Consider the following 25904-nt stretch of genomic DNA (forward strand, 5'->3'; position numbering starts at 1 on the left):
GTTGTTCCGGCCCAAAGTGTGGTTACAAACTCCAAGATACTTCAGATGAAGGTCTTGTACACTGTAATCTCTGAGCAGCCCAGAATGATAGACTTGGCTCTGCAGAGAATATGCAGGTGTTGGCCGTTTTGTAACGGTCACTCGGCTGTGCTTGGATGGGTTTTTTAGTGTAGCTGAGTAGCAGCCGAAACCGAATCCTATTCGGTTCTTCCTGATGATTCCAACGCTGTATTTGGTCTGTTATTTGATTAAGAGGCCACTTTGGGGATGTGGGCCACCCAAGGCAGCTTGCAACACATTGTGAGGTCTGGGAGCTCCATGAACTGCATATTTTTCAGAGGTTGGCTGGAGAAGTAGATTGAAGGTTTTGAAAGGCGACCCTGTTATAGAGGAAATAGTAGGTAGGAGAAGAGAAGGATTGGGAGTCTTGGCCCCTTCAGTAAAGACAGGACCAAGATATTTAGTATTTTCCATGAACAGTGTTGAATACTAATCCATCGTTTTGGAGTGACGGTACAGAAGGGAAATGTGTACCGGAGACATACTTGACCAGCTCACACCAGACGTTCGGAATATGGTTCGAGATTTAAGAGGTTTCATCACAGATAAGTTTGATGTTTGGTTCTGGCTTGTCAAAGGACTGATCCTCACTGCTGTCGTGGTCTTTTCATCCAGTGTGTACTTCTCATAGACCAATTTCACCACTAAGAATAGAGCGAAACGGGCTGCTTTCAGGTACAAGTCATCAGTTTTTTTTTGTTTCTTTCACCAAAACAAAGGCACGTATACAGAATGTTTCAAGTTGAATGGTCATTGGTTTCAAGTATTTGATTTACTTGAGAACATTCAAAAGAGTCGACATAGTCTCACTACTTTGTTCTGACTCATCTGCACTACTGGAGTTTCCATTCCCGTGATAAATGCAATTTAGGTTGTGATGTGAGGTCTCAATGATTCTATAAAGTTGTGTGAGCAACATTTCATTTATTTATTTCTCTCCAAGTTTGAGACTCGTGGAAGAGCAAGGGAACAGAGGATATGAATCACAGTTAGGCACTGGGGCAATTGTTGGAAACAGTTAGCAAGTGAATGAAAGAACAGCAAAAATAGGAGAGGGAGAGAGAGAGGGAGAGAGGGAGATGAGATGGGGAGGGGACACTGCAACCTGCAGATAAGAAGGTTGGACTGGTGAGGGTTTATGTGGGTCAGGATAGAGGATGGCATGATAGTGGTGTACCTCCTGCTTGGAGCCCTGGAGGGAAGAGTGGGATTAGACAGCCTCTCCAAAGCGGTTCCATATACGGCTGAATAAACAAATAAAAGAGACGAGTGTGCAGTCTGGTTTTGGAACTTTAACCGGGGGGAGGGGGGGTCACTGGGAGAATGTATGCATCCTGGGGTTGCTGGGGAGGTTTGGATGGCTGAGAGAACACAGAGAACTGGATCAGAGGGAAGGTGGGAAAACAAGATATAACCGACCTACCTGCGATGAGACTTTTATTTATACATTCATGGACAGGAAGGAGGAATTGTTGCTAAAAGGCAGCATTAACAGCCTGAATCAGAGAAGAAGAATGAAGAGGAGGAGGGGAGGATGAGAAGAGAAAAACTGTGAGGATGGAACAAAACTCAGAACATTACGCGACGAGAACGGCACTCAGTAGAGCATATAGCTCCGTCAGGCCAAAAAGTTTGTTTTGTTTCCCACTGAGAGGCTGGATCTTGATCCGGACCTGACCCAAAATCAAATCAGCTTGTTCTTGTCACTTTCTCAACTCGTCCACAACTTTTTGAAAAACCATGCTGTACTGTATATTGTTTTTATCACTATCATTCAATGGTGAAGAATCACTTAAATTCACAGATCTGGATCAGGATTCAGATCTTCACCAAAATGAAATCATTTCTTCCTTTCACACGCCCAACCTGTCCACCAAGTTTCGTCCGAAACCGTTCACAACTTTTTGAGAAATCCTGCTCGCAGACAAACAGATAGACAGGAGTGAAAACATAGCCTCCATCCACCTTCGCTGGCGGAGGTAACCAGTGGTGTTACATCATGAAAGACAATAATGTTAAAGTGATAAACTTGCCTTTCCTGAAGATTAAAGTCAGCCTGTCGTTAATGCTTTATGCTCGGCAACAAGCACTTCTTTCCTGGAAAGGCAAATTAAAAAATTCCAGATTGAGGTTGTCATTACAATAACTTTCTAGTAAAGTTACATTTGTGGGGTTATTATTATCATTTTTTCAAAAATTTTTGTAATAACGATGTTTCCCTAAGATGAGAGATATGTTGCAGTTAATTACTACAACTTGTGCTGCTTGCAAAAGAAAAATAATTCAAAGCCCAATTCAGACGAAAAATGACATGATTGATAAAAAAACTGTGATGTTGACATTTAATCAGCAAATAGTCTCCCAGTACCCCCCTCCCCCCCCCCCAAAAAAAAGACAGCATTATACATAAACAAATGAAAGCACATCACAATGGTTTTAATGTTTTCTTTAAAAAAATTAATGCATCCCCCATAGACAAGATGCTAGTTTATGGGAAAATCATTTTTTCATCTTCTTTTGTTGCGCTTTCTTTTTCACAAGTTGCAGTCTCCGCATTGCGTTGAGTTGCGATTCTTGAGACGTCGGTGTTTTGCTAGTAGACACGTTGCTGCCATTACCCGAATTGATAATCCCCCCACTGCCACCAGAATTGTTCGAGGAGCTAACAGCTCCCAGCATGCTGACCGCACTAACTGGAACCGTCCCCAATGCGCTACTCAAAAATACCGAGCCTCCCGAAGAGACCAAACCCGGCGAGTTTCTTCCCGAAGGTACCGTTGATAATACCCCCAGTCTCTTTCCTTCCAAGGTATGAGCTCTGTAGCCCTCCACTTTGAGAGATGGCACTGGAGGCGAACTTTTACCAGATGATGACGTCACTGCCATGCCAATCTTCTGTGGTACCCCTGCTTTTGTGACTTTTGCAGAGCCAGGTGTCACTTTACTCCCAACTGTTGTCCCAGAACCGAAACAAAACTTCCCACTCGCGGCAGATGCAACAGGTCCTGCACTTGATGTCTTTGCTCCAAAGTTGGCAGCCCAGCCGGCCAGGCCGCCAACTGTGGAGGAACTTGTCGCTGGCACTGTGGAGGGTGGCCCTCCACTTTGTGGGAATGTGAGAGAGCCATGGGGTGAGGATGAAGACACCTGGAAAAAAGGTTCCACAAAATGATAATCATCCTACTTGGCACATGATTTCTGGTGTCACACTTTTATATTTTCGAAGGTGAAAGGTTATGAACCAATAATTGATCTGATTAGGGAAATAACATTTCGGAGAACATTGTTGTAGGCAAGAATGGTGAAATGCTATATGTCATTTACATTGAGGCGGTTAGTGAAAAAAAACTGAAGGAAATAAAGTAAGAAAAAAGTATGATTTTTCAGCTGACTGCTTTTCGTATGACCTCAGGACCTTCCCCTTTTCTGACCTCAAGAACCAGTACAGTTTCACAAAACTAGGAAGCAAATCACGGTGGCAATCATACACCATGTTAAACCATCCTCTTTCTGCTCTTATAAACCAGATTGATGGCAATCTGTATGCATGTACTGTACATGATGGGAGTCATATTAATGAAGTGGAAACCTTTGTTTCTGATCGTTTGAAGGCTTGGAATAAATCTGATGTAGGACGACTCTCCATCTTCTTCACAGATGCATCTTTGGCACCTCCCACGCCAGCAACTGCCCCTGGCTTCACCGAAGTCTTCTGATTCTGTACAGCCTCCAAGGGAAAACAAACATCTATTTAATTTTAAAATGCTTTAATTAATGCATCTCAAATGATCATTGGACCCACACTTTTCTGTTTACTCTTTCCTCTAACATAACATAAAATTGACAGTGAATAATATGGCGATGTGGAAGGGGTGGGGGGGGAGTGTCCATAGATACATTGTGGTAATATTATATTATGGACCGTGTTTTGAGTTGGTTTGATTTCAATGTACCAGGGACCCGTTAGGCTAATTTGTGTTGTAAAACATGACGCTGAGGAGGCAGTGTATGTAATTCATAAACAGTATAGCTCGGGATAATATTGTATGGTGTAGAACCTCCTGTATAGGCAAGGCCAGTTGAGAAATTGGGCACAAAAGCACATGGGAAAGCACAACACACTTTAAAAGGACACCATTACAAACTGTTGGTGCATGTGGCAAGCCATGGAGGCGAGATGCACCGCAGGGCCCAGAGGAGGGGAGAGAGACCAATTTTCTTATCGACACGCATCGCAGGGTGGAACATTGAGAACAAGGTGCCGCCCACACCTGCGGGTGGCCAACCATGGGACCCGCCATTTAGAGAGGCAGTCACAAAGTCCAGCAGGTACTTCAGCGTCCACATTTTAACATAAAATACGCTTCATTATTTCAAGCCAATTTCAAAAACGGATGAATTTCAGTGTTTCTCGAAGCCTGCAAGCTTACTTAGAGCAGGACTTGATGCACCATCTGTCAATGCCAACAAAGAGGAAATATTGAAATCTGGTATGGGTGAAAATCCCGTACCAGTTTGTAGAGACAGCGATGTCGAGGTCGGAGATTGGAATAAATAAAAGTATCCAATGCTCCAGGAGACAATGAATTTACAAATTTCTGTATTCAATTAACTCTTGATTTGATGTGCTTTACTGTACCCTCCGTGGTATTTTGCAATCTGCATTTCATTGGTTCCATATTTTCATTGGTTCAGCACAGTGCAGATTGGTTCCATATGCTTTACAACAGGTTCACAAACCTTAGTTTATAATAAAACATATTTTCATGCTCGTTTCTCCTTGGTTCTGGTTATACCAAGTTATTTTCCCCCTGTGTAAACACTCGATGGGGTTTCACATGGTTAACAACGTTGAGATTGTCACACATCTTGTGCCCACTCCGTGAAATTAAAAAAACACGCGGACACGTTCTCATGTCGCTCAGCATGAAAATTTCCACTTCCACAGAGACTCTTGTTCAAAATCTGTGAGAGCTGCCAATCGCTCTCCTGGATTTTTTTGCGAGAGTGATTGAATTTGCTCAAGTAGAAAGAACGGTGCTTACGGTGCTTACGTAGCCCATGTCACGCTTTGCCATTGAATGTCAGCATGTGTAAGTGAACATGCGCATTCTCTACCTCCGTAGGAAAATTAGTATGCAAATCCAAACTAGCCATGACTATACACTCAGTGTACAAAACATGAGGAACACCTGCTCTTTCCATGATGTAGACTGATCAGATGAATCCAGGTGAGAGCTGTGATCCCTTATTGATTGCACCTGTTAAATCCGCTTCAGTCAGTGTCGATGAAGGGGAGGAAACAGGTGAAAGAAGGATTTTAAGCCTTGAGACACGTGTTGTGTATATGTGCCATTCAGAGGGTGAATGGGCAAGACAAAAGATTTAAGTGCCTTTGAACGGGGTATGGTAGTAGGTGCCAGGTGCACCGGTTTGAGTGTGTCAAGAACTGCAACTTTGCTGGGGTTTTCACGCTCAACAGTTCCCCGTGTGTATTAAGAATGGTCCACCACCCGAAGCTGTTATATGTGTATGTGTATGTGTATGTGTGTGCGTGTATGTGTATAAATGTATGTGTGTATGTATGTGTGTGTGTGTGTGTGTGTGTGTGTGTGTGTGTGTGTGTGTGTGTGTGTGTGTGTGTATGTATATGTATATATATATATATATATATATATATATATATATATATATATATATATATATATATATATATATATATATATATATATATATATATATATATATATATATATATATGTGTGTCGCTGGCACTGTGATCTGTCATTGTGGGCACGAGCGCCCACAAGCTCATCGCTGGACTTGGTATTCCAACGCTGGCGGTGTGGCAAAGGAGATTGACCATGTCCTCATTGACGGTCGTTGGAGGATGATCCAGAACTGCAGGGTCTACCGGAGTGCTCAGTTCCTCAATACTGACCACAGGCTTGTTGTAGCAACTCTAAAGCTGCACCTTAAATCCTGGAGAATGGTACCATCCCAGCCGAGGCTGGATGTTGGCAAGCTCAGGGATGAGAGAGTAGCTGAGGAGTTTGCGAACAGGCTGAGTGGACACTTGGGGGTCTGGGTGCTTTGGGGGGTCCTGAAGAGTTGTGGAGTGCCTTCAAGACCACCGTCCTTGATGTTGCCGGTGGATGTCTTGGAGCTCACCGCAGGGAAAAGAAGAATTTTGTCTCTCAAGGGACACTGGATACCATTGACCAGAGTCGCAGGGCCAGGCTGAATGGCAGAGCTGAGCTGTTCAGGGAGCTGAGGCGTAAAACTGTACGTGCACTGAGGGTGGACAAGGAGGCCTATGTGCGAGGAATCTGTGAGGGGGTAGAGCATCACCTGTGGACAGGTGATTCTCGTCCCGCTTACAGGGGAATTCGCGCATTGCGTTCATCCAAGCCCATCCCTCGGAGCACTGCAGTTCGAGCAGAGAGTGGTAGGCTCTTGACAGAGGAGTCTGAAGTGAAGGCCCGCTGGGCCAGTTACTTTGAGCGGTTGTACCAGGCTGATCCCCCAGCTGTCGAGTTGGACGTCAAGGGTGTTACAATCCCTGTTGCTGACCCTCGAATCAACTGTGGTCCACCTTTGCTTGTGGAAACACGGGCTGCGGTGAACCAGTTGAAACGGGGCAAAGCTCCAGGGATCTGTGGCATCCATGCTGAACTTCTCAAGGCTGGTAGAAATGCTGCACTCGTGTCGTTGCATGCAGTTTTGTGCTCTGCCTGGAACACAGGCATCATCCCAACTGATTGGAAGAGGGGCCTTGTTGTCCCTCTCTGGAAAGGGAAGAGTGATCACCAAGACTGCAACAACTACCGAGGGGTGACGCTGCTCTCAGTACCGGGCAAGGTCTTTGCTCAGATAATTCTTGATAGGGTTCGCCACCATCTGCTTGAGCATCAGCGTCCAGAGCAGTCAGGCTTTACACCAAAGAGGTCAACGATTGACCGTATCCTTGCCCTTCGTGTCCTCACCGAACGCAGACGAGAGTTTTGGCAGGGGCTGCTTGCAGCCTATGTTGATCTCTGTAAAGCGTTCGATTCAGTGAATCGGGATGTCCTCTGGAGGATTCTTGGTCTTCGTGGGGTGCCACCAAAACTGATCGATCTGATGTCTGAACTCTACTCTGGTACTGAGAGTGCTGTGAAGTGTGGTGGTACCATCTCTGACTTATTTCCAGTTGTTACTGGAGTTCGTCAGGGATGTGTACTGGCCCCCACACTTTTCAGCACTTGTATGGACTGGATTTTAGGGAGGATGTCAGAGAGATCAAGCTGTGGTGCATCGTTTGGGAATGTCAAGATCTCGGACCTTGATTTTGCAGATGATGCAGTCATCTTTGCGGAGACTCTAGACATCCTTTTGGGGGCCCTCGAGGTGCTGAAAGAGGTGTCGGAGCCACTGGGATTACGGGTTTCTTGGGTCAAAACTAAGATTCAGGCTTTCGGTGACATCTTGGATGCTGCTGTCCTGTCTGTTTGTGGTGAGGATGTTGAGGTCGTGGAGAGATTCACTTACCTTGGCAGTGATATTCATGTCTCTACTGGCTATGGGTCAGAGGTCAATAGACGTCTGGGTCGGGCCTGGGGAGTCATGGATTCACTGGATCATGGGGTGTGGCGCTGCCGGTACCTGTGCGGGAGGATGAAAGTCCGAGTCTTCAGGTCCTTGGTGCTTCCAGTCTTGCTCTATGGATGCGAGACTTGGACTCTGACCAAGGATCTGAGACGGAGACTTAATTCCTTTGGTACCAGGTCTCTTCGGAGAATCCTTGGCTATTGCTGGTCGGATTTTGTGTTCAACGAGCGGTTGCTGAGAGAGACTCGGATGAGATTTGTTGCCTGCATGGTCCGTGAGCGTCAGTTGCGGCTGTATGGACATGTGGCTCGTTTTCCTGATGCTGATCCTGCTCACCAGATTCTCTCAGCGAGGAAGTCTCATGAGTGGAGGAGGCCAGTGGGCCGACCACATGCCTTGTGGTTGCAGCAGGTTGACCATCATCTCAAGGAGATGGGGATGGGCCTAGCATCTGCCTGGGGGATGGCCAGACGGAGGCCCCTGGAGTACCGGCGGAAAGTGGACGCAGCGACGCGCTGTTCTGGCACATGCTCCCATACCTGACCTGACCTGACCTGACCACCCGAAGAACATCCAGGCAATGGCAGGCCAGTGGTCGAAAACAGGTCATTGATGATAAAGGCTAAAGGAGGCTGACATGAATTGTGCAGAGCAACAGACAAGCTACTAGTCAACTGACAGTCTGGTACAATATTGGTGCCGAAAGACCATTTAAAGAATGTACAACTCGTCACACCTTGACAAGAATGGAGTATGGCAGCTGATGACCGAACAGAGTTCCACTTTTTTTTTGCAAAAAAGAAGAACATGCGGTTGCAGTGGGCTAAGGAACAAAAACACTGGACACTGGAGGATTGGAAAAATATTGCCCAGTCTGATGAGTCCCAGTTCCTGCCGTTTCAGGCTGATGGGAGGACTAGGGTATTGAGAAAACCACATGGGTACATGCATCCATCATGCTGTGTGTCAACATTACAGGTGTGTCGCAGGAGTGTGATGGTGTTGGGTGTGTTTTCATGGCACACATTGGGCCCCTTGATAAAAGTGGAGCAACGTTTTAATGCATATCTGAACTTCATTGCCAATCAGGTGCGTCCCTTCATGGCAGCAGTGTAACCATCTGCGAATGGATTTCTTCAGCAGGATAATGCTCCATGCCACAAGGCTAGGATTGTCCAGGAATGGTTCCACAAACATTACAGTGAATTTGGCTTACTGCAGTAGCCTGCCCAGTCATCACTATCTCAATCCAAATGAGCATCTATGGGATGAGGTAGAACGAGCTATTCGGAGTAGAGATCCACTACCGGCCAACTTGACACAACTGTGTGTAGCATTGGAGTCAACAAGGGCCAACATCCCTGTGGAATGCTATCAACACCTTGTAGAATCCATGCCCCGACGAATTGAGGCTGTTCTGAGGGCAAAAGGGGTGCAACTCAATATTAGGAAGGTGTTCCTAAAGTTTTGTACACCGAGTATATAAATATCCGAGCCTATCTGGGACTCAATTTTTTGGGCAGAATTACCAAACCGGATCTGAACCGAGATTTTGCTCCCGAGTACCAGCACTAAAAGATTGGCCTTTGATCAAATGTGAGATCCTTTGACATTCACCTTGCATCAACCATATCAAATTGCAAGTAAGAATGAACGATCGCTTCCTCACTTTCAACACTGACATCCAGTTCTTCTGAAATTTCATACAAAGTAATCCAGCGATTCTCCAAAATTACCCCTTTAACATATTTAAATGTTTGCTTGAGTGGCATCAGTTGGTATCACGAGAGAGTGCTCAAGATCGCTCACAAATTCACAGCCATTTTTGGATTTTCTGCATCCTTTAATAACAACTCCATGAAAGACTTGCACCACCAAATGGTGCAGACAGTCTCATGTGAATTCCTGCTCGTTTGACATTATCCTTCACGAGGATTTTATCATGCACCTCTGTTCCACAGCACATGTGATAATTACGGCTGCCACCTAGGTTTTACCCAGAATGCCTTGATCAGCGTTAATGTCACTTCCTGTATAACATGTTAAGGGTAGACGATAACATTGCATGAAATTTCACCTTTAAATTGTTATTTTCACAAGTTCTACAACAAAAAGATCCACATCACCCTTGAAGTACTGCCATAATTGTCATGAGTTCACAAGAAACTGGTCTTGATGAAGTGAAAAAGAGAGCCATAATATGTTTTTGGCCCTTGGATGATAAAATATTTAAAAAGAGGACAATCACAGCAGAAATGCTAATATTACAGATTGCAAATATTGTCAATACACTGATTAGACTACAACGATACTCAATATAGCACAGACCTCCACCAGGCTGAACAGTTTACGTTTTGTATCCCACTGATCGGCCAGATCTGGATCCGGACCTTAACCAAAATCTAATTGGCTCATTCTTGTCACCTACCCAACTCATCCACCTAGTTTTGTCATAACTCATCAACAACTTTTTGAAATGTCATGCTATTTGTCATTTTTGGCCCTCTCAATGTTGGCCCTTCCTCTCTCAACGGTGAAGAACGACTTTAAAAATTCCAGTATCCGAATTCGTATCTTCACCAAAATGTAATCAATTTGTCCTCGTCACACAACGAACCTGTCCATCAAATTTCGTCTGAATCCATCCACAACTTTTTTGAGACATCCTGCTCACAGACAGACAAACAAAGACAAACAAAACAAGCAGACAGGAGTGAAAACATAATCTCCATCCATATTCGGCGGTAGAGGTAAATACAAGATGAATGTTTCATCAAGATGTTATATCGTATAATAAAACAAAGTAACTTAGACTGAGAACACTGGGGATACACACAAAACAAAAATATATTTTTGATAACGGCAAAGACAGAAGTTTGTAGAACACAAAATTGCTTTGTTAGAGTAGACGTATAGAATAGGATTAATTATGCAGGGAATGCCAGGCCACAAGTGGGTATTCTTACCAGCTTTTTGATTTGCCGTGCACACCGTTGGCAGTACCAGGCGAGCCGCGGGTCATTGGCTTCTTTGTCAGTGACAGGTGGCCGATGGCAGTCCTGGTGGTAAAGGTTGTGGCAGTCCTGGCACTCCACCAGCTGATTTCCAGGGCTCACGGTTACTTGCCTGCATAGGGGGCAATCAGATCATAAAAATCTTTAAACATTTACAACCAATAATCAGGTATTTAAACATTGGACTCAGAATAGCTTGCAAAAAATAAGTCTTGTAAACCTTAACTCAAATAAATGGCTTCACTTACCGGCAGACAACACATGCCAAGCCCATCTCCATGGCAAAGTCATCGGCATTCGTCTCATCCTGTCCGGGCCCAGTATCCCCAAGAAGGTCTCGATTAGGAGTGGAGGGCACCGGTGAGGAGCGGCTCTCAGGTCGCTCCAGTCTTGCTCGTTTTACTGGTCCAAGCGCATCAGCGTCATCCAAGCGAATTGGCTGAAAATGTGTACCGTACCATAGCATTTAAAACAAATACTGCAGTGTCTCTGGATAAAGGTTAGAAGTCGTCGCAATGATAGCTCATTGAAAAATTGTTTTCTGGTGTGCTGACCTTTTCAGACATCTTCCTGTCACTGTCCTTGCGCTGTTTCTCTGCAGTAATTGTGAGTCGCACGCCAAGTCCTGCTTGGGAAAGTTTGCCTTCCTGTCGACAAGGCGGTAAACCCTTGCTTGTAGCTGGCTTGATTATATCCAGCTCCTGTTCAGCATTAATAGAGCAAACACTGAGAACAAGTAAACAATTGGATGACATTGAGCAATATCTCAAACTAAACCAAGGAAGCTCAGACAGCCTGCAGAGTGAGTGAATTTAAGGACTTGATGTACAAAACCCCAGGGTTTGATGTCCATGTTGTTTCCTAAAAGAGCAGGCAGGGAAGAAAATTGTCAAGTATTTCATCTTCTTTCTGGAGGCTGGTAACTCAGAGTGTCGTCTCGTTAAAATCACAAAATGATTCAGTCCATGGAACATTTGTCTTGACAAATTTTAATCTTCATCAGGACTATGCATTACGGTATTAATAAAAATTACATATTGCAAATAAAATAATAAAAATTACATACAATGGTGTATTGCAAATATGCACATAATGATGATAGCTACTGTGTGGAAAAATATTGCAATTGATCATATCTATATATATATATATTTTTTTTTTTAAATCGATTTCAGAATCCGATCCGACTAATGCATACAAACATTTAGGTCCTCAGTTATTTCCCTCAATGCATGTCAAGGATCGACCCATACCCATGTCTGCTGGGATTCTAACTTTGATGCGTTGGAGAAGGGTACAGAACAGATTCCCTTTCTTATAGGATGGCCTTTTTCTCTTTACGACAGACACATTCATGCACGCGAGATAGCCGTTAACCCAACGGATGCTCGTCTACCCCCTTTCCATCAGGACACATTGGATTGGAGGTGGATGATTTATTTACACTTTGGACTTACAGGACATTTGATTAAGCACACCACGGGCTTTTCTTGAGCAGTTATTCTGAAGGTCAAATACGGCTGTGGATCATTTCCCTCACCCACTTATCTTTCATTAACGTTCGACACCAACCTCTTTCAGACGTTGACGTCCACCTTTTTCCATCGACGATCGACACCCACCTCTTTTACCGACGTTGACGTCCACCTTTTTCCATCGACGATCGACACCCACCTCTTTTACCGACGTTGACGTCCACCTTTTTCCATCGACGTTTCACGCCCCGTTTGACAGCTCTATGGATGCTGGCTGACTCTTATTCGTGTCGGGATGAATGAGGAAGGAATGATCACGAGGTTGATGGCTGGTCACGTGCAACGATGTGCCAATAGGCAAGGTAGATTTGGCTGAAGTCTGATTGAGGCTCCGCCCAGACTGTTCACCTATAAAAAGGACGGGAGGACCGTTTTCGTGACAGTTTTTGTGACAGCTGGGTGACGGATATTTTCAGCTCCGGTCAGTTGTTCCAGTCAGATGGTTCATCCTGTCTGACTTGAGGACACGATATTTGGATGAGCAATCGAGGCAATCGAGCAAAAATGCAAAGCGGTGTTGACCAAAGGTATGCTCCTCCTTCACGATAATGTGTCTGCATACAATTCCTGCATTGCACAGACCACCATTTGAGATTGTTGTTTTGAGGAGCTGCTTCACCACCCCAAACAGCTGCAACCTGACCCCCTTAACAATGATTTTGATGTTTGAAGTCCCACATTCGTGGCGACTGATACACCAGTGGCGAGAAACCAATTGCACCATCCAGCATCTGGCTGAAGGAGCAATGATTAAGCTTCAAACTGCCGGTGAAACGGAAGTTTAAAGAGTGTTCCTTCCGTAAAATTACAAGCCAGAAAGCACTGGATGTGTCAGGGATGTGATTGAGGTTAAGGGATGTGATATTGAAGAAAAAGAAGAAGAAAAAAAAAAAGATGGCATAACTTAGATTATTGTATCTTGCTGCTGGAACTTCATGAATGCACTTTGTAGATGTTGTGGGCTTGTTTGCATGCCTTACTCACCATTCACACCTTACACAAGACAGACTTTGTCTTTAAAGATGTGTTATTATTACATAACGATAGGTTAAGGGTTTCATCAGGTAAATCAACCTCTGAGCCACTATGCTTTAATGAGGGTCTACTTATTCATATCAACAGCTATAATGTCAGACTTATGGCTCACAATAACTTTATCCAAACCTCAAATACCTTGCCCAGCACTCCCCCACTTCGAGACAGGGCTTCATCCAACAAGGCCTTGAGCTTGTCAGCAGAGTCTCTACTCTTGGAACGTAGATAACTCAGGGCTCGTATAAACACTGGTTCCAAATCACTGGGAGGTCCTGCCATTTTCCTTTGACTGCAACACAACGTAATCAAGCAGTGTCAGATACACATCATGGTAACAACTCAATGTAGTACAAACACAATTTTATCCACTGCACATTGGCGAGAAATGAGAATGTTTTATTATCTACGCCACCGAAAGTGGCCTGAGGTTATATTTTCATCCCTGTCTGTCTGTCTGTCTGTCTGTCTGTGAACAGGATATCTCAAAAACTTGTGGACAGATTTGGACAAAACTTGGTGGACAGGTTGGGTATGTGGCAAGGATGAATTGATTCGATTTTGGTAAAGATCCGAATCCGGATCTAGATGTGAGAATTGTTTAATTTTTAAAGTGATTTTTCACAATTGAGAGATCGGGGCAAAAACGATATAGTACTGTATTGCATGATATTTCAAAAGCGTATTGGGCCTGATATGTTCGCGTGGATCAGGCATTACATGGCGGAAGTATGCGCTCCACCGATTGCCCTTCCAGTTTATAATGTGTTTTATAAATAATATTTATTTACTGTATTTTAATCTAAATACCTCCATTATTTAATTTTTTATATATATATACATACATGTTGTTACGGATCTGGAAACCATAAGCATTCAACAAACAGATGTCCCAAAAGTCAGTTATGTCGTTAAGCATGTGTGTAGTCAGGTTCCCTTCCTTTTGTCTAGTGGGAGAATCAAAGGCGTGCGTTGCGATTTCTTTTAGTTAGGTTGTTACATCTAACAAGCCATCCAACAACCATCCCATCTGCATGACCCCTCAGCCCATTACGATCCATGGTACCATCGCGCTTGCAGCCCTCGGTTCGCAGGCCACAGCGCACCTTTGCCTGAGACGGATTCCCGAGGATGTTTGAGGCAGTTTCACCACCACGACCTTTCTCGAACATGCGTGGAGGGGAGGGTCGGCTTTCTCCAAACGAGGTCTAAACCCCACCCCGGAAAGGTATGCCGTGGGACCCTGTCCAATCAAAGGCGGACAGCGAGGTGTGTTCACCAAGGCCCCTCCCCGATGAGGGAGATCCATAAATTCCTGAGCACTCAGTGAGTTTTTTTGGGGTTTTGCTGTCACGAAAGGGTTTTTGCTGTCACAAAAAGATTTTTGCTGTCACGAGGGTTAAGCAGAAGGTCGTCGAGGCGGCGAATGTGTCTGCTGGCCCTCTACAAGGAAGGAAAGAGCGACCCTGACCCCCCTCCGTGGACCCCGGCCATTCACCACCCGAGCTCCGCCGCGAACCTCGAGTCCCACACGTACGACTGGGGACCAAACCAGCGACCATTGTCAGGTGTCGCAGCATGGAATACCCCCTTTCTCCGATGGCCAGGTACCCATCCGAACTCTGACCCCCAGCTTGTCTCTCTCCTCGGCTGCGAGGGTGCAATAAAGAACTCTGGATTTCTTTTCATTTGTGTGTGTCTCTGCGTGTGGGCCCATCTGGTAAGTGGAACTGAATAAGTGTTTTTGGAACATTGTAAATATTCCTTGCTTGCATATTCACGTTAAGTCTTGCCTTTGTCTTTTCCTGTAAATAAAACTTGTTAGAAATGTCCCCAGTTCGTTTCTGTCCTTTCTTGAATTGGTCCAGCATGGTTCGGATCTGAGTTTAGGCGGGGTTTTATACCTGGTAATAGGACAATTGTAGCCGGGACGTCCTGGGCAGGCCGACTCGACTGCATCCGAGCCGGAAAGGTGGGTGGCAGAGTGGTAGTCGGGAGGTGTAATTTTACCGCTGCCGGTAGAGTGAATCCGGTTCGGCCAGGCGTTCCGAGGGCGTGGTTCCCCAGTAGCTGAGACCGCATGGTTACTTAGGTACATTGGATCTAGATAAAATAACCCTACGCCACGTGGTTGAAATATTGGCGACCACGGTCGGTTAAACGACCCGCCGGCTCGCGGAGTTATCCGAGCGACGGTCTACAATTCCAGGGAGTTTGGTGGGAGACGACGCAAGCTTTCCCCACCTAGTGGTCATTCTCGCCACCGATCCCTGGCCCACAACAATATATATAATCATTAATATTAATTAAGTAATTTACCTCACTAAAATAATCAATTCAATGTTATTCTAATGACCTTATTCTATTCTATTCTATTCTTATTATTCTAATGACCTTATTCTATATTCTAATCTATTCTATTCTATTCTAATTCAATGACCACCCTAAAAACATTCTCACAAGACCTGATCAAACAATCAGCCAAATATCGTCTGTTTAACATGATGGAAAAAAAACCTTCTCAGCACGTTCCACAAAATCATCCTTTACTGAACAAATTCTTGTAAATCTAAAGGTGCTGTCACACCTTAATGATGTAGCCAGCAATGGCAACGTATAAATATACCATCAGAGATGGGGAATCCCCCGCCATTGAAAAATAATTGAAATCAAATAAGCGGTTTTCCATTTATTACAAAAAACATTTTTTTCAAGATGGCTGCCCCAGTCGGCCATCTTGGATCCGGCCACGCCCAAAATCAATAGGGTTCTTCCTTTTCAGGTGGTACATGTGTGACCCAAATTTCAAATCGATATGGCGAACAGTTTACGAGTTATCGCACTCACAGCTATAAATGTTGACGCCATTCCAGCCAGTCGGATGGACGACCGACCCAGTTGGCCATATTGGATCCGGCCACGCCCAAAATCAATAGGGTTCTTCCTTTTCAGGTGAGACATGTGTGACCCAAATTTCAAATTGATATAGTGAAAAAACATGTTTTTCAAGATGGCTGCCCCAGTCGGCCATCTTGGATCTGGCCACGCCCAAAATCAATAGGATTCTTCCTTTTCAGGTGGTGCATGTGTGACCCAAACTTCAAATCAATATGGTGAACAGTTTATGAGTTATCGCACTCAAAGCTATAAATGTTGACGCCATAAATGTTGACGCCCAGCCAGCCAGCCGGACGACCACCCCAGTCGGCCATCTTGGATCCGGCCACGCCCAAAATCAATAGGGTTCTTCCTTTTCAGGTGGTGCATGTGTGACCCAAATTTCAAATCGACATGGCGAAAAAACATTTTTTTCAAGATGGCTGCCCCAGTCGGCCATGTTGGATCCGACCACGCCCAAAATCAATAGGGCTCTTCCTTTTCAGGTGGTACATGTGTGACCCAAATTTCAAATCGATATGGCGAACAGTTTATGAGTTATCGCACTCACAGCTATAAATGTTGACGCCGCCCCAGTCGGCCATCTTGGATCCGACCACGCCCAAAATCAAGAGGGTTCTTCCTTTTCAGGTGGTACATGTGTGACCCAAATTTCAAGTCGATATGGCGAACAGTTTATGAGTTACGCACTCACAGCTATAAATGTTGACGCCCAGCCAGCTGGACAGACGGACGGACGACCCGGGTGATAACAATATCCCCCTTCTGCCACGCGGCGGGGGAAAAAATATTTGTAAAACGTTGGCGTACGCTGAAATTTTGATCTTTTTTTTAAGTTTGGTCGTATTCATAAAGTGTTGGTTGTATGCATAACATATTAGTAACGGGCACAGAACGTTTCGTTGTCTTATAGATAACTTATACCAACGAATGCTAAGCCTCTTGTCGGTGTTCACAACCTATGCCCAACGATAGCTTAACTTAGGCATAGCGCGTTGCACGTATCGCCGACGAACTCGTGGCGTAGCCTGTTAAAAACCTGCCGCACGCCGATTTAAATCATAACCGCCTGAGAATTGGAAGTGTCAACCACGCAGTCACACCTTGACGATTTAGCCAGCGTATGCCGACCTATGAAAAATGTGTCTAAAACACTGGCACACGTCAAATACGTTATGGGTAAGTTGGTATACGTTAAGAGCATGCTGAAAAACACTGCCATACGTCGTGGTACACTGGCTTTCATCGTTGTACTTTGCGGTTGTCCTCAAATTTTAGCATTCTTGAAATTTTACGACGTATGCCAGCGTATGACTCGCACGTTCCGCTACGCTGGCCATAAGTTGTAGGCACGTTATGCGATCGTTGACACATGTCGACACAAGTTCCTTGTAAGTTACTCATAAGTCGAAACACGTCGAGGTAATGTTTAGCATACACGAAACTTATTTTCTCCGTCAAGGCACATTTTTTTTTTCTCCTTGGCTCTGTGAAGGCACGTGACGAAATATCTGAAGTTTGTTGTTGTTGTTTTATTGTTTTTTTTTTAGTCTATCACGAATTTTAAAATATATTCGGACATTTGCTTTTAAGTTTCGACGTCGACGTGACAATATTCTCAAACAGAAAATATTCACAGAGGAGGAACTAAGAATAAGACATGAGCAAACTGAAGAGGAAATCGGACGTGACGTAACGGCACCTGACAAAATATCGGAAGTTATTGTTGTTGTTTTTTTTAAATGCTGCCAATACGCCATTATACGGTAGCTGTAAATTAGAAACACGTTCTGTAAGTTCTGTGGTCGTCCGGAAGACGTCAATCAAATACGTCTACATACGTCAATATGCGCTGGAGGTACGTTACACATTGGTTCAAAGCACGTTACTCATAGGTTAGAAATAAGTTTTGGGTACGCTAAGCATTACCTCGACGTGTTTCAACTTATGAGTAACTTACAAGTAACGTGCCTCGACGTGTGTCAACAATCACATAACGTATTCGACGTGTGCCAGCGTTTTAGCACAATTTTTCATACGTCAGGCATATGTTGGCTAAATCGTCAAGGTGTGACAGCACCTTAAGTAGCCGAGATGAAAATACATTGTAACCCATTTTAATTGGATCTGGCCATTTTAATTACTACCTGGTAAGGTATAAGTGTACAGGTGTATAGGTTTGCTGTGTGACAAAAAACGAAATGATTCGATTTTGGTGAAGATCCGGATCCGGATACAAGAATATTTATTAAATTTCCGAAGTGATTAATCATCATTGAGAGATTGGGTAAAAAATGATATATAGCATGATGTCTCAAAAGGTTTTGGACGAGTTATGAGAAAACTACGTGGATGAGTAGGGAAGGTGAGAAGAAGGAGCATATTCGACTTTTGTTCGAGTACAATTGCAGATGCAGCCTATCAGTGGTATACAAAACGTATAATGTTCAGCCTTGTGGAGGTATGTGCTCCACCGAGTGCCATTCTAGTTTAGGTAATGCAGTAATGTTGGTGGATTTCCAAGCAGATGGAAGATAACCTAGCATAAATGACAGGGTGAACAGGGCAGGGAAAGGCTGTGCAAGAGCAGCAGAGCAGCAGAGCAGGTTACATGCTTATGTGCACCATTTGTTTTTACTTGTATGATAAAGATGGGAATATCCCCATGGCCGAAAGGGCTTATAAGTACTACACGTATGTATTCATCAGTGTATTCATCGCTTATGTATTCATCAGCCAAGCACTTATCACACACCTTACCTAGTGAGTCACATCACATATAGAAAGAAAAGAGGCTTAACTAGTGAAGAAGAACTGGATAAGGGTACAAATAGAACGGCTTTGCAAAAGAGTATAAGGGCGCACTCACACCTTGATGGACAATATGGGATTAATACTTATCTGGCTCTTTCTCTAAACCATGCTTAGGCTTTAAATAAAACTAGTTGTTGGGTCTGCACTCACATACCCCATTCAGCGGTTAGTGGGATACCATTTCATTTGAGCGAGTGGTGTGGATATTGGTTAAGATGGATGCATCAGGGTAAATGGAATAATAACACCAACCATGATAAGGAATGGGAAGCGGGATGGTTAGACCAGATAACTACCGATGGGGCTGGGAAGTGCCTACGGTGATGAAATTTCAGTAACTGGTACTGGCCTAATTTCCATTTAAGTAAAATGCCTCCATATTTTGTGATAGAACAAACAAAAGAAAACTCAATTTATGTCTAGTGCAGAAGTCGTTCTAGGAAAGAATGTTAGGTATTTCTGAATGTAAGAGCTATGTTAATGAAAATCACACAAGAGGACCACAAACAGCATTAAATAGCATCTATTTTGTGCGTGGAAATCGAGCCTATCCATGGCTCCCAGTTAACTGGATAGTGGACATGGTCGTGTTATCTAGCTCACATAATACCACATGTGCGCCTGCTCACCCATTCACCTTTTGAACACTCGAAACGAAGTAAACGGAGCTTCACGTCAACTGAATTGTTTTTTTATGGTCCTTATTCCTCATTACGGAGTTGGCCAGACGTCCATAGGAATCGCGGAATTGGCTGCCTCTTTGAAATTACTTGCGAATGAAACTGCAGATGGTATGGTTGATATTAACACCGAGGTAGTTGCTCGACATACTGTTGCAATGCAAAACCGAATTGCTTTGGATTTGGTACTAGCGGCGCAGGGGGACACTTGTGCGGTGATTGGTTCTGAATGCTGCACGTACGTCCCTGATAATTCAGAGCACGTTGCAAATCTAGCAGGAAAGATTAGAGATGAAGGAGCAAAGTTCCACGATTATTTTCCTCAGGATGGAATATTTTGTTGGCTCGAAGGAATTTTTGGAGGATGGGAGCAAGATTGTTGCAATGGATTTTCACGGGATTGCTTCTGATTGAGTCCCCCGGACTCTGTATAGAATTGATTGATGAATTTTGTGTGGACAGTGGCGTGAAAACGGGAAAGCAGGGGGGGGCCAAAAAACACCTCAATGGATAGGATATGACCTGTAGTTGTCCACCTTGACACTGGTTTTTTGACAGACATGAAGATGCGAGGAAAAAGCGGTATTTTTAATCGCGCTAATATATTATATTGTGAGACGCCAACCATGATGACGCTGCTAAACATACCCTTATTTCTGTGTTCCCATAACGGCCTTTAACAACAAGAACGATAGCTTCATGGTCCTAGGGGACTCATATGTTCAAAAGAACATACCCTTATATTTGTCATTATTATTGTACTCCTTAATCGCGCCACCACAGTACTGCCAGCATTGATTACCTCCTTCTTAAAAAAGAAGGCTACAAAAGTAATGGTTTCTCAACAAATGCCTCCCTATACTGATCCAGATCCAGAGGAGGAGTTCTATGACTTGTACGAAATTGGAATTGGAAATCCGTAGGTCAAGGTCATGAGTGTGTTCTGCGATTACGGGCAAATGTTCATCTTGATGCACTTATCAACCCGGTTCCCAAAACCCTACACAAGGTGTGTTGAAAACCCGGTTTGATCACCCAAGTGGTGGATCTCCACTGCAATGGCCTAAGGGCCTACCTCTACTGTGGCCTAAAATAGGCCCAGCCATGCAACCACCAACAGCCACCTGCTCCGATGGACAGGGATGGCGATGATGGGCTGGGCTCCATGATGTGTGCTTGGAAGTGACCGCTCAAAGGAATGAATGCACTTGTGCGCGGATGATATGTATTTCCAATTGGGGGGGGGGGGACAATAAAAACATTAATTTTGTCTTGTTTTGCCCTGAAAAGCAAAACATGGGGGAGTGTAGAAGTGGACTTCCTTTTTAGTAGTTTATATAATCAATCTGCTTGAACGTGAGAATTAATAAGAATTGTAGTCTCAGTTAATCACTGCATGTGTTTTTCTAACTACTAAATATTAATTGAATTGATTAATCTTGATGCAACTCATATTTAGCTCACCTGTTCGAAGAACAGAGAGCTGTAGCGATACCCCCGGAGTGAGCGTCAGCGTGAGCGTGAAAATGTTAAAGTTTTTGGTGCAAGTTATTTCCTTTCTAATGTTTTTATCAACCACACTATTTTTTACTGATTACAATATACAAATACATATATTGCTTTAAAATTATTTAGATCAGACCACTGCAATGCTTTACAAAAAATATTATTAGACTAATCTTTGAGCGTCAGCGTCAGCGTCAGCGTGAGCGTGAAAATGTTAAAGTTTTTGGTGCAAGTTATTTCCTTTCTAATGTTTTTATCTACCACACTATTTTTTACTGATTACAATATACAAATACATATATTGCTTTAAAATTATTTGGATCAGACTTCACTGCAATGCTTTACAAAAAATATTATGAGACTAGTCTTTTAAAAACGAAAAACGATAAATGTATAAACAGGCGAGCATTGGGTGGCTTTGACACCACTGTGGTTAGAACTTGTAATCTGTGTCTCTCTTTTAATAAGGTCTTATTTTGAACTGGAGCTAAGGCCTACAGCCATTTGGCTCCATAGACATGATTCGCTCGCTGCTTTGCTGAATGCCTTGGGAATGCAACCTCCAAATATCCCCTCCCTCTCCTCCCTCTCTGTTCTTAGATTTTTAATTAATGTATTTGCCATTTGTACTGACACGCCTTTGTAAAGTAATTATGTCATGTTCTTTATGATAATGATAGCCTGATACATTATCTGTCCAGAATTGCCTGCTCGTAGTTGGACCGTTATTCAAAATCCTTGCTCACCTTACTCTTGTCCGCCTGCGCAGTTTGTTGTTTGTGACCGGGACGATAAGAAGCACTCCCTGGGTTTTCTCCCCTGTCCCAATAAATGTTCTCAATCATGCTCTCAATTGTGCCTGGTGTTGGCTTAATGGTTAGGGTGGCAGGCTTTGGATCCTAGGGTCCTGAGTTCAAATCCCGCTCAGCTGTTGAATTAATACCAGGTGGGGTTAACTCGGCCCGTCATCCTTCCAAGGTTGGCCAAATGAGTGCCAGCATGCTGGTATACTGTGTCGGAGTGGCGACCCGTCCAGGATTGTGCCCAATAGCCAAGGAGACTGCTTTAGCAGAACCAACGCTCTGCACAGAGTATGGTCCCAATCTTCTCCTTCTCCAATAAATCCTTCACATCACTCTGGCCGGCATAGCTGAGGTCAGATGTGGGTCATTATGACCCGACTCCCTTCCATTCCTGTTTATTTGTGAGAAGGTTCACGCATACCGTCCTGCACGCTGTGCACTCCGGTCCTCTCCTCGGCCCCCTCGAAACTTCCCCCACATTTCCTGGGTTCCATATATAGATGAATTCCTGTAAGCTCCGATTATCGGAGACCGTTGCATGATTGTTTCATCAATGATCCTTCGTTGCGTAATTACGTATTCAAGATTCTGTGTTTGATGTACTTTGCCTCGAGTGGACAATTGAGTTTCTAGAGTTCCACAGCACTGCCACCACCATGCATCACAGTAGGGATGGTGTTACATGGGTGATTAGCTGTGCTCGGTTTCCAACAGACATAGCGCTTTGCATTCAGGACAAAGAGTCCAATTTTTGTCTCATCAGAGCACAGAATCTTTTGCTTCATGCTCTCAATCTTTCACGTGCCTTTTTGCAAACTCCAGGCGTGCTGTAATGTGCCTTTTTCTCAGGAGTGTAGTCCTTCTAACCATTCTACCATAAAACATCGATTTGTGAAGTGCTGCAGAGACTGTTGTCCTTCCGGCAGGTTCTCCCATCTCAGCCAAGGTGATTTTGTGAGGTCTAAAGAGAAGGAAGAGGATGCTCATAGCCATCGTGTGGCAATCAATGCAATCCTTTCATCTCCTCTCCCTGTTAAGGCTAGTGTGCACCAAGGCAGTGTTCTGTGCCCAGTTCTATTCCTGATCATCATAAATGATCTCTCCGACTCTCTGGAAAATCCTCCTTATCGCTTTGCTGATGACTCCACCCTCTGCCATGACATTCCTCATCCTTCAGACAGAAAGTCAGAAGCCTCCTCCTTCTTCAAACCTTAACAAAATCACAAACTGGTCAAGCACTTGGAATATCTGTAGTTCTGTCAGAGTGGTCATTGGGTTCTTGGTCACCTCCTTAACCAAGGTCCTTCTTGCCCAGTTCCTCAGTTGGGTTGGATGGCCAGCTCTAGAAAGAGTCTGGGTAGTTCCATATTCTTTCCATTTCCAAATGATGGAGCTCACTGTGCTCTTCTTAGGAACTTTCAACACTGTAGAAATTGTTTTATACCCTTCCCCAGATCTATGCCTCCTCACAAGTCTATCTCGGAGTTCTACGAAAAGTTCCTTGAACTTCATGGGAGAGTATCTGCTCTGACATGCACTGTCAACTGTGGGACCGAATATAGAAAGGTGTGTTTCTTTCTAATTCATGTCCAATCAATTGAATTGGCCACAGGTGGACTCCGATCAAGTTGCGGAGACATCTCAAGGATGATCAAAGGAAATTGGATGCACCTGAGCTCAATTTGGAGTGTCATAGCAAAGGGATTGAATACTTATTGATGCAGGACATTTCAGCTTTTCATGATTAAATTAATTCGTAAAGATGAAAAAAAAACAAAAAATTCCATTTTAACATCATGTGGCATTAAGTGAAGATCAGTCACAAAACATTTAAATTTAATCCATTTAAAATTTCAAGCTGCAACAACAAAAGGTGAAAAAAATCAAGGGGTGTGAATACTTTCTGAAGGCACTGTATGTATGAGAGTGGGTTAAATTCCAGAGGAGTGGAGAACCGACATGGAAGGGGAAGCGCAATGTTCAAGTTCCAGGAAAGTACAGCAGCATTACGCTCTCAGTCCTGTAATAAAGGCACTGGAGAGAATTCTGGATGGGGGGATAGGGAAGAGGGTGGAGATGGAGATCGGAGAAGAGCAGCAGGGGTTTAGAAAGGGTAGGGGGATGATGGATGGGCTGTTCACGCTGAGATAGTTGGTGGAGAAGAGGTTGGAGGTGCAAGGTATGATGGCATTGGGATTTGTGGACCTGGAGAAGGCCAGCAACACTGTCCCGAGAGTGATGGTGATGGCAACACCAAGAAGGATGGGAGTGCCGGAAGCAGAAGTTAGGTTGGTGGAAGGGATGTACATGGGAATGAAGGGAAGTGTCTTGGTTGGTCCTGGGATATGTCTGAGGAGTTCAGCGTGAACATCAGTTTGAGGCAGGGAAGCACTCTCAGCCCACTCATGTTTATCATGGTGATGGAGCTGGTAAACAGGAAGGTGAGTTTGAGAGGTAGTATACGGAAGATGCTATATGCGGACGATCTGGCTGTTGTGGTGGAGAGTGGGTGGGAGATGCAGGAAGTACTTGTGGGGGGGGGGGGTGTGGGGGTGGAAGGAAACATTTGGAAAGCATGGGCTGAACATAAGTGTGGAGGAGACCGAGTTGATGTGGGTCGGGCAGCAGAGAAAGGCAATGAATATCAGGTTAGAGGGGAAAGAGATCAGGCAGGGAAATAGGTTTGAGTATCTGGGAGGAACAGTGACCGGGGATGGCAAATCTAAGGCAGAGGTGCGGAGGAGGATTCAAGTGGATGTGAATGTGTGCAGGAGGGTGGAGGGAGTAATGGAAGACAGAAAAAAATATCAATAAAATTGAAAGGGAAGGTTCTGATGTCCGGTGGCACTGACAGAAACAACGACAGAGGCTGCAGGTTTGTGAGAACAACTGGGTCAGGAGGATTGTGGGGGTGAAGAGGGTGGATAGAAGGAGGAGGATTGGTGTGCAGATGAGTTTGATGGGAAATTGGTGAAATGTCGGCTGAAATAGGCTGGAAACTTGGAGCAGATGGGGGAAGAGAGAATGGCAGAGTGGCTAGGTTGAGGGAGCAAGGTAGGAGGAAAAAGAGGTAGACCCCTGTTGAGATGGGAGGATGGTGTGATGAGGGATATCCATAAGGTAGAGGTGTTTGGAGAGTGGAGAGAGTTGGCTGAGGGCAGAGGAAGGTGGAGGAGTATCGTGGTCAAGGCAGGACAGAAGCTTGGTTCCATCGGACTTCTCCACCTCTTCCCTCGAAAAGAGGTGAAGCAGAACAAATGCAACAGATCTTTCCCAAATAACAATGTGTGTAATTAAACACGAGTATTAAAATAGGACCGAGAGTCCTGAAGCTCACCTACATCAGGAGCAACAGTCACTCAACCCCCCCCCCCCTCTCCACCACCGCAGACCCCTCCAGACCTTGATTTTTTTTTAATTCCATGAACAAACTTTAGTACATTACGGGTGATGAAGGCTGTGGTCAAATTCCATCGAAATCGTGTGTTTGGCTCAAGCGATAATAACTGAAGTGATGACTGGATGACTGACTGGATGACTGACTGACTGACTGACTGACTGACTGACTGACTGACTGACTGACTGACTGACTGACACTACTCGATCGCATAAGACTAAAGTCTGGGTGAGCTAAAAAATGAAACTCCAATTGGAATTAAATATTGGTGTAAACGATACCATTCAGCACTTCACCTCCAAATTATATTTTTGTACATTTAGAAATTTACCACAAGCTCCATTCATACTTACATCCACACCCTCAAAATGCTCCACCATCTGCGACGGAAGTGTTACCCAGGCCGGAAGTGCACAAAAAACAACAACAACAACAACTACTACTACAAGTGAATATTTCCTCGAGGAAAAGCGATGTAAACAAACTATAATTGAAGTAAACGTTTTTTCGCCGAAGACATCGAAACATAAAAACGATTTTCCAATTAGCACGGAATAATGTCAATTCTATAATAA

At 44.3% G+C, this 25904-nt stretch overlaps 1 protein-coding gene across 3 annotated transcripts; it reads right to left on the minus strand.

Moving 5' to 3' along the window:
- Positions 1–2427: 2427 nt before the first annotated feature.
- Positions 2428–25744, minus strand: INTS12 (integrator complex subunit 12). 3 transcript variants are annotated; one of them, XM_085894551.1, is made up of 7 exons: positions 25683–25744; positions 13373–13523; positions 11219–11311; positions 10913–11103; positions 10617–10776; positions 3650–3787; positions 2428–3207 (listed from the first exon to the last, which is right to left on the minus strand). In XM_085894551.1, the coding sequence occupies exons 2-7, from the start codon at positions 13511–13513 to the stop codon at positions 2560–2562; spliced, it is 1371 nt and encodes a 456-aa protein (XP_085750677.1). In that variant the 5' UTR covers positions 13514–13523; positions 25683–25744; the 3' UTR covers positions 2428–2559. The 3 variants fall into 3 exon arrangements, with proteins under 3 accessions (XP_085750677.1, XP_085750676.1, XP_085750675.1); XM_085894550.1 differs by lacking the exon at positions 25683–25744 and adding an exon at positions 25270–25294 and having other exon boundaries at positions 2429–3207; positions 11219–11365; XM_085894549.1 differs by having other exon boundaries at positions 2430–3207; positions 11219–11365.
- Between the last annotated feature and the right edge of the window lie 160 nt (positions 25745–25904).

The sequence above is a fragment of the Eptatretus burgeri genome, chromosome 9 (genome assembly GCF_056783735.1).
Source record: "Eptatretus burgeri isolate ZD-2024b chromosome 9, Ebu_testis_v1, whole genome shotgun sequence".
Classification (NCBI taxonomy): domain Eukaryota; kingdom Metazoa; phylum Chordata; class Myxini; order Myxiniformes; family Myxinidae; genus Eptatretus; species Eptatretus burgeri.

Bases quoted from the DNA above. Each gene is read 5' to 3' on its own strand.
- INTS12 (XM_085894550.1), bottom strand. From the start codon at position 13,513: ATGGCAGGACCTCCCAGTGATTTGGAACCAGTGTTTATACGAGCCCTG. The intron at 11,104-11,218 runs GTCAGCACACCA...ACACATTTTCAG, and splicing joins ACAGGAAGATGTCTGAAAAG to CCAATTCGCTTGGATGACGC. The intron at 10,777-10,912 runs GTAAGTGAAGCC...CCCCCTATGCAG, and splicing joins TTGGCATGTGTTGTCTGCCG to GCAAGTAACCGTGAGCCCTG.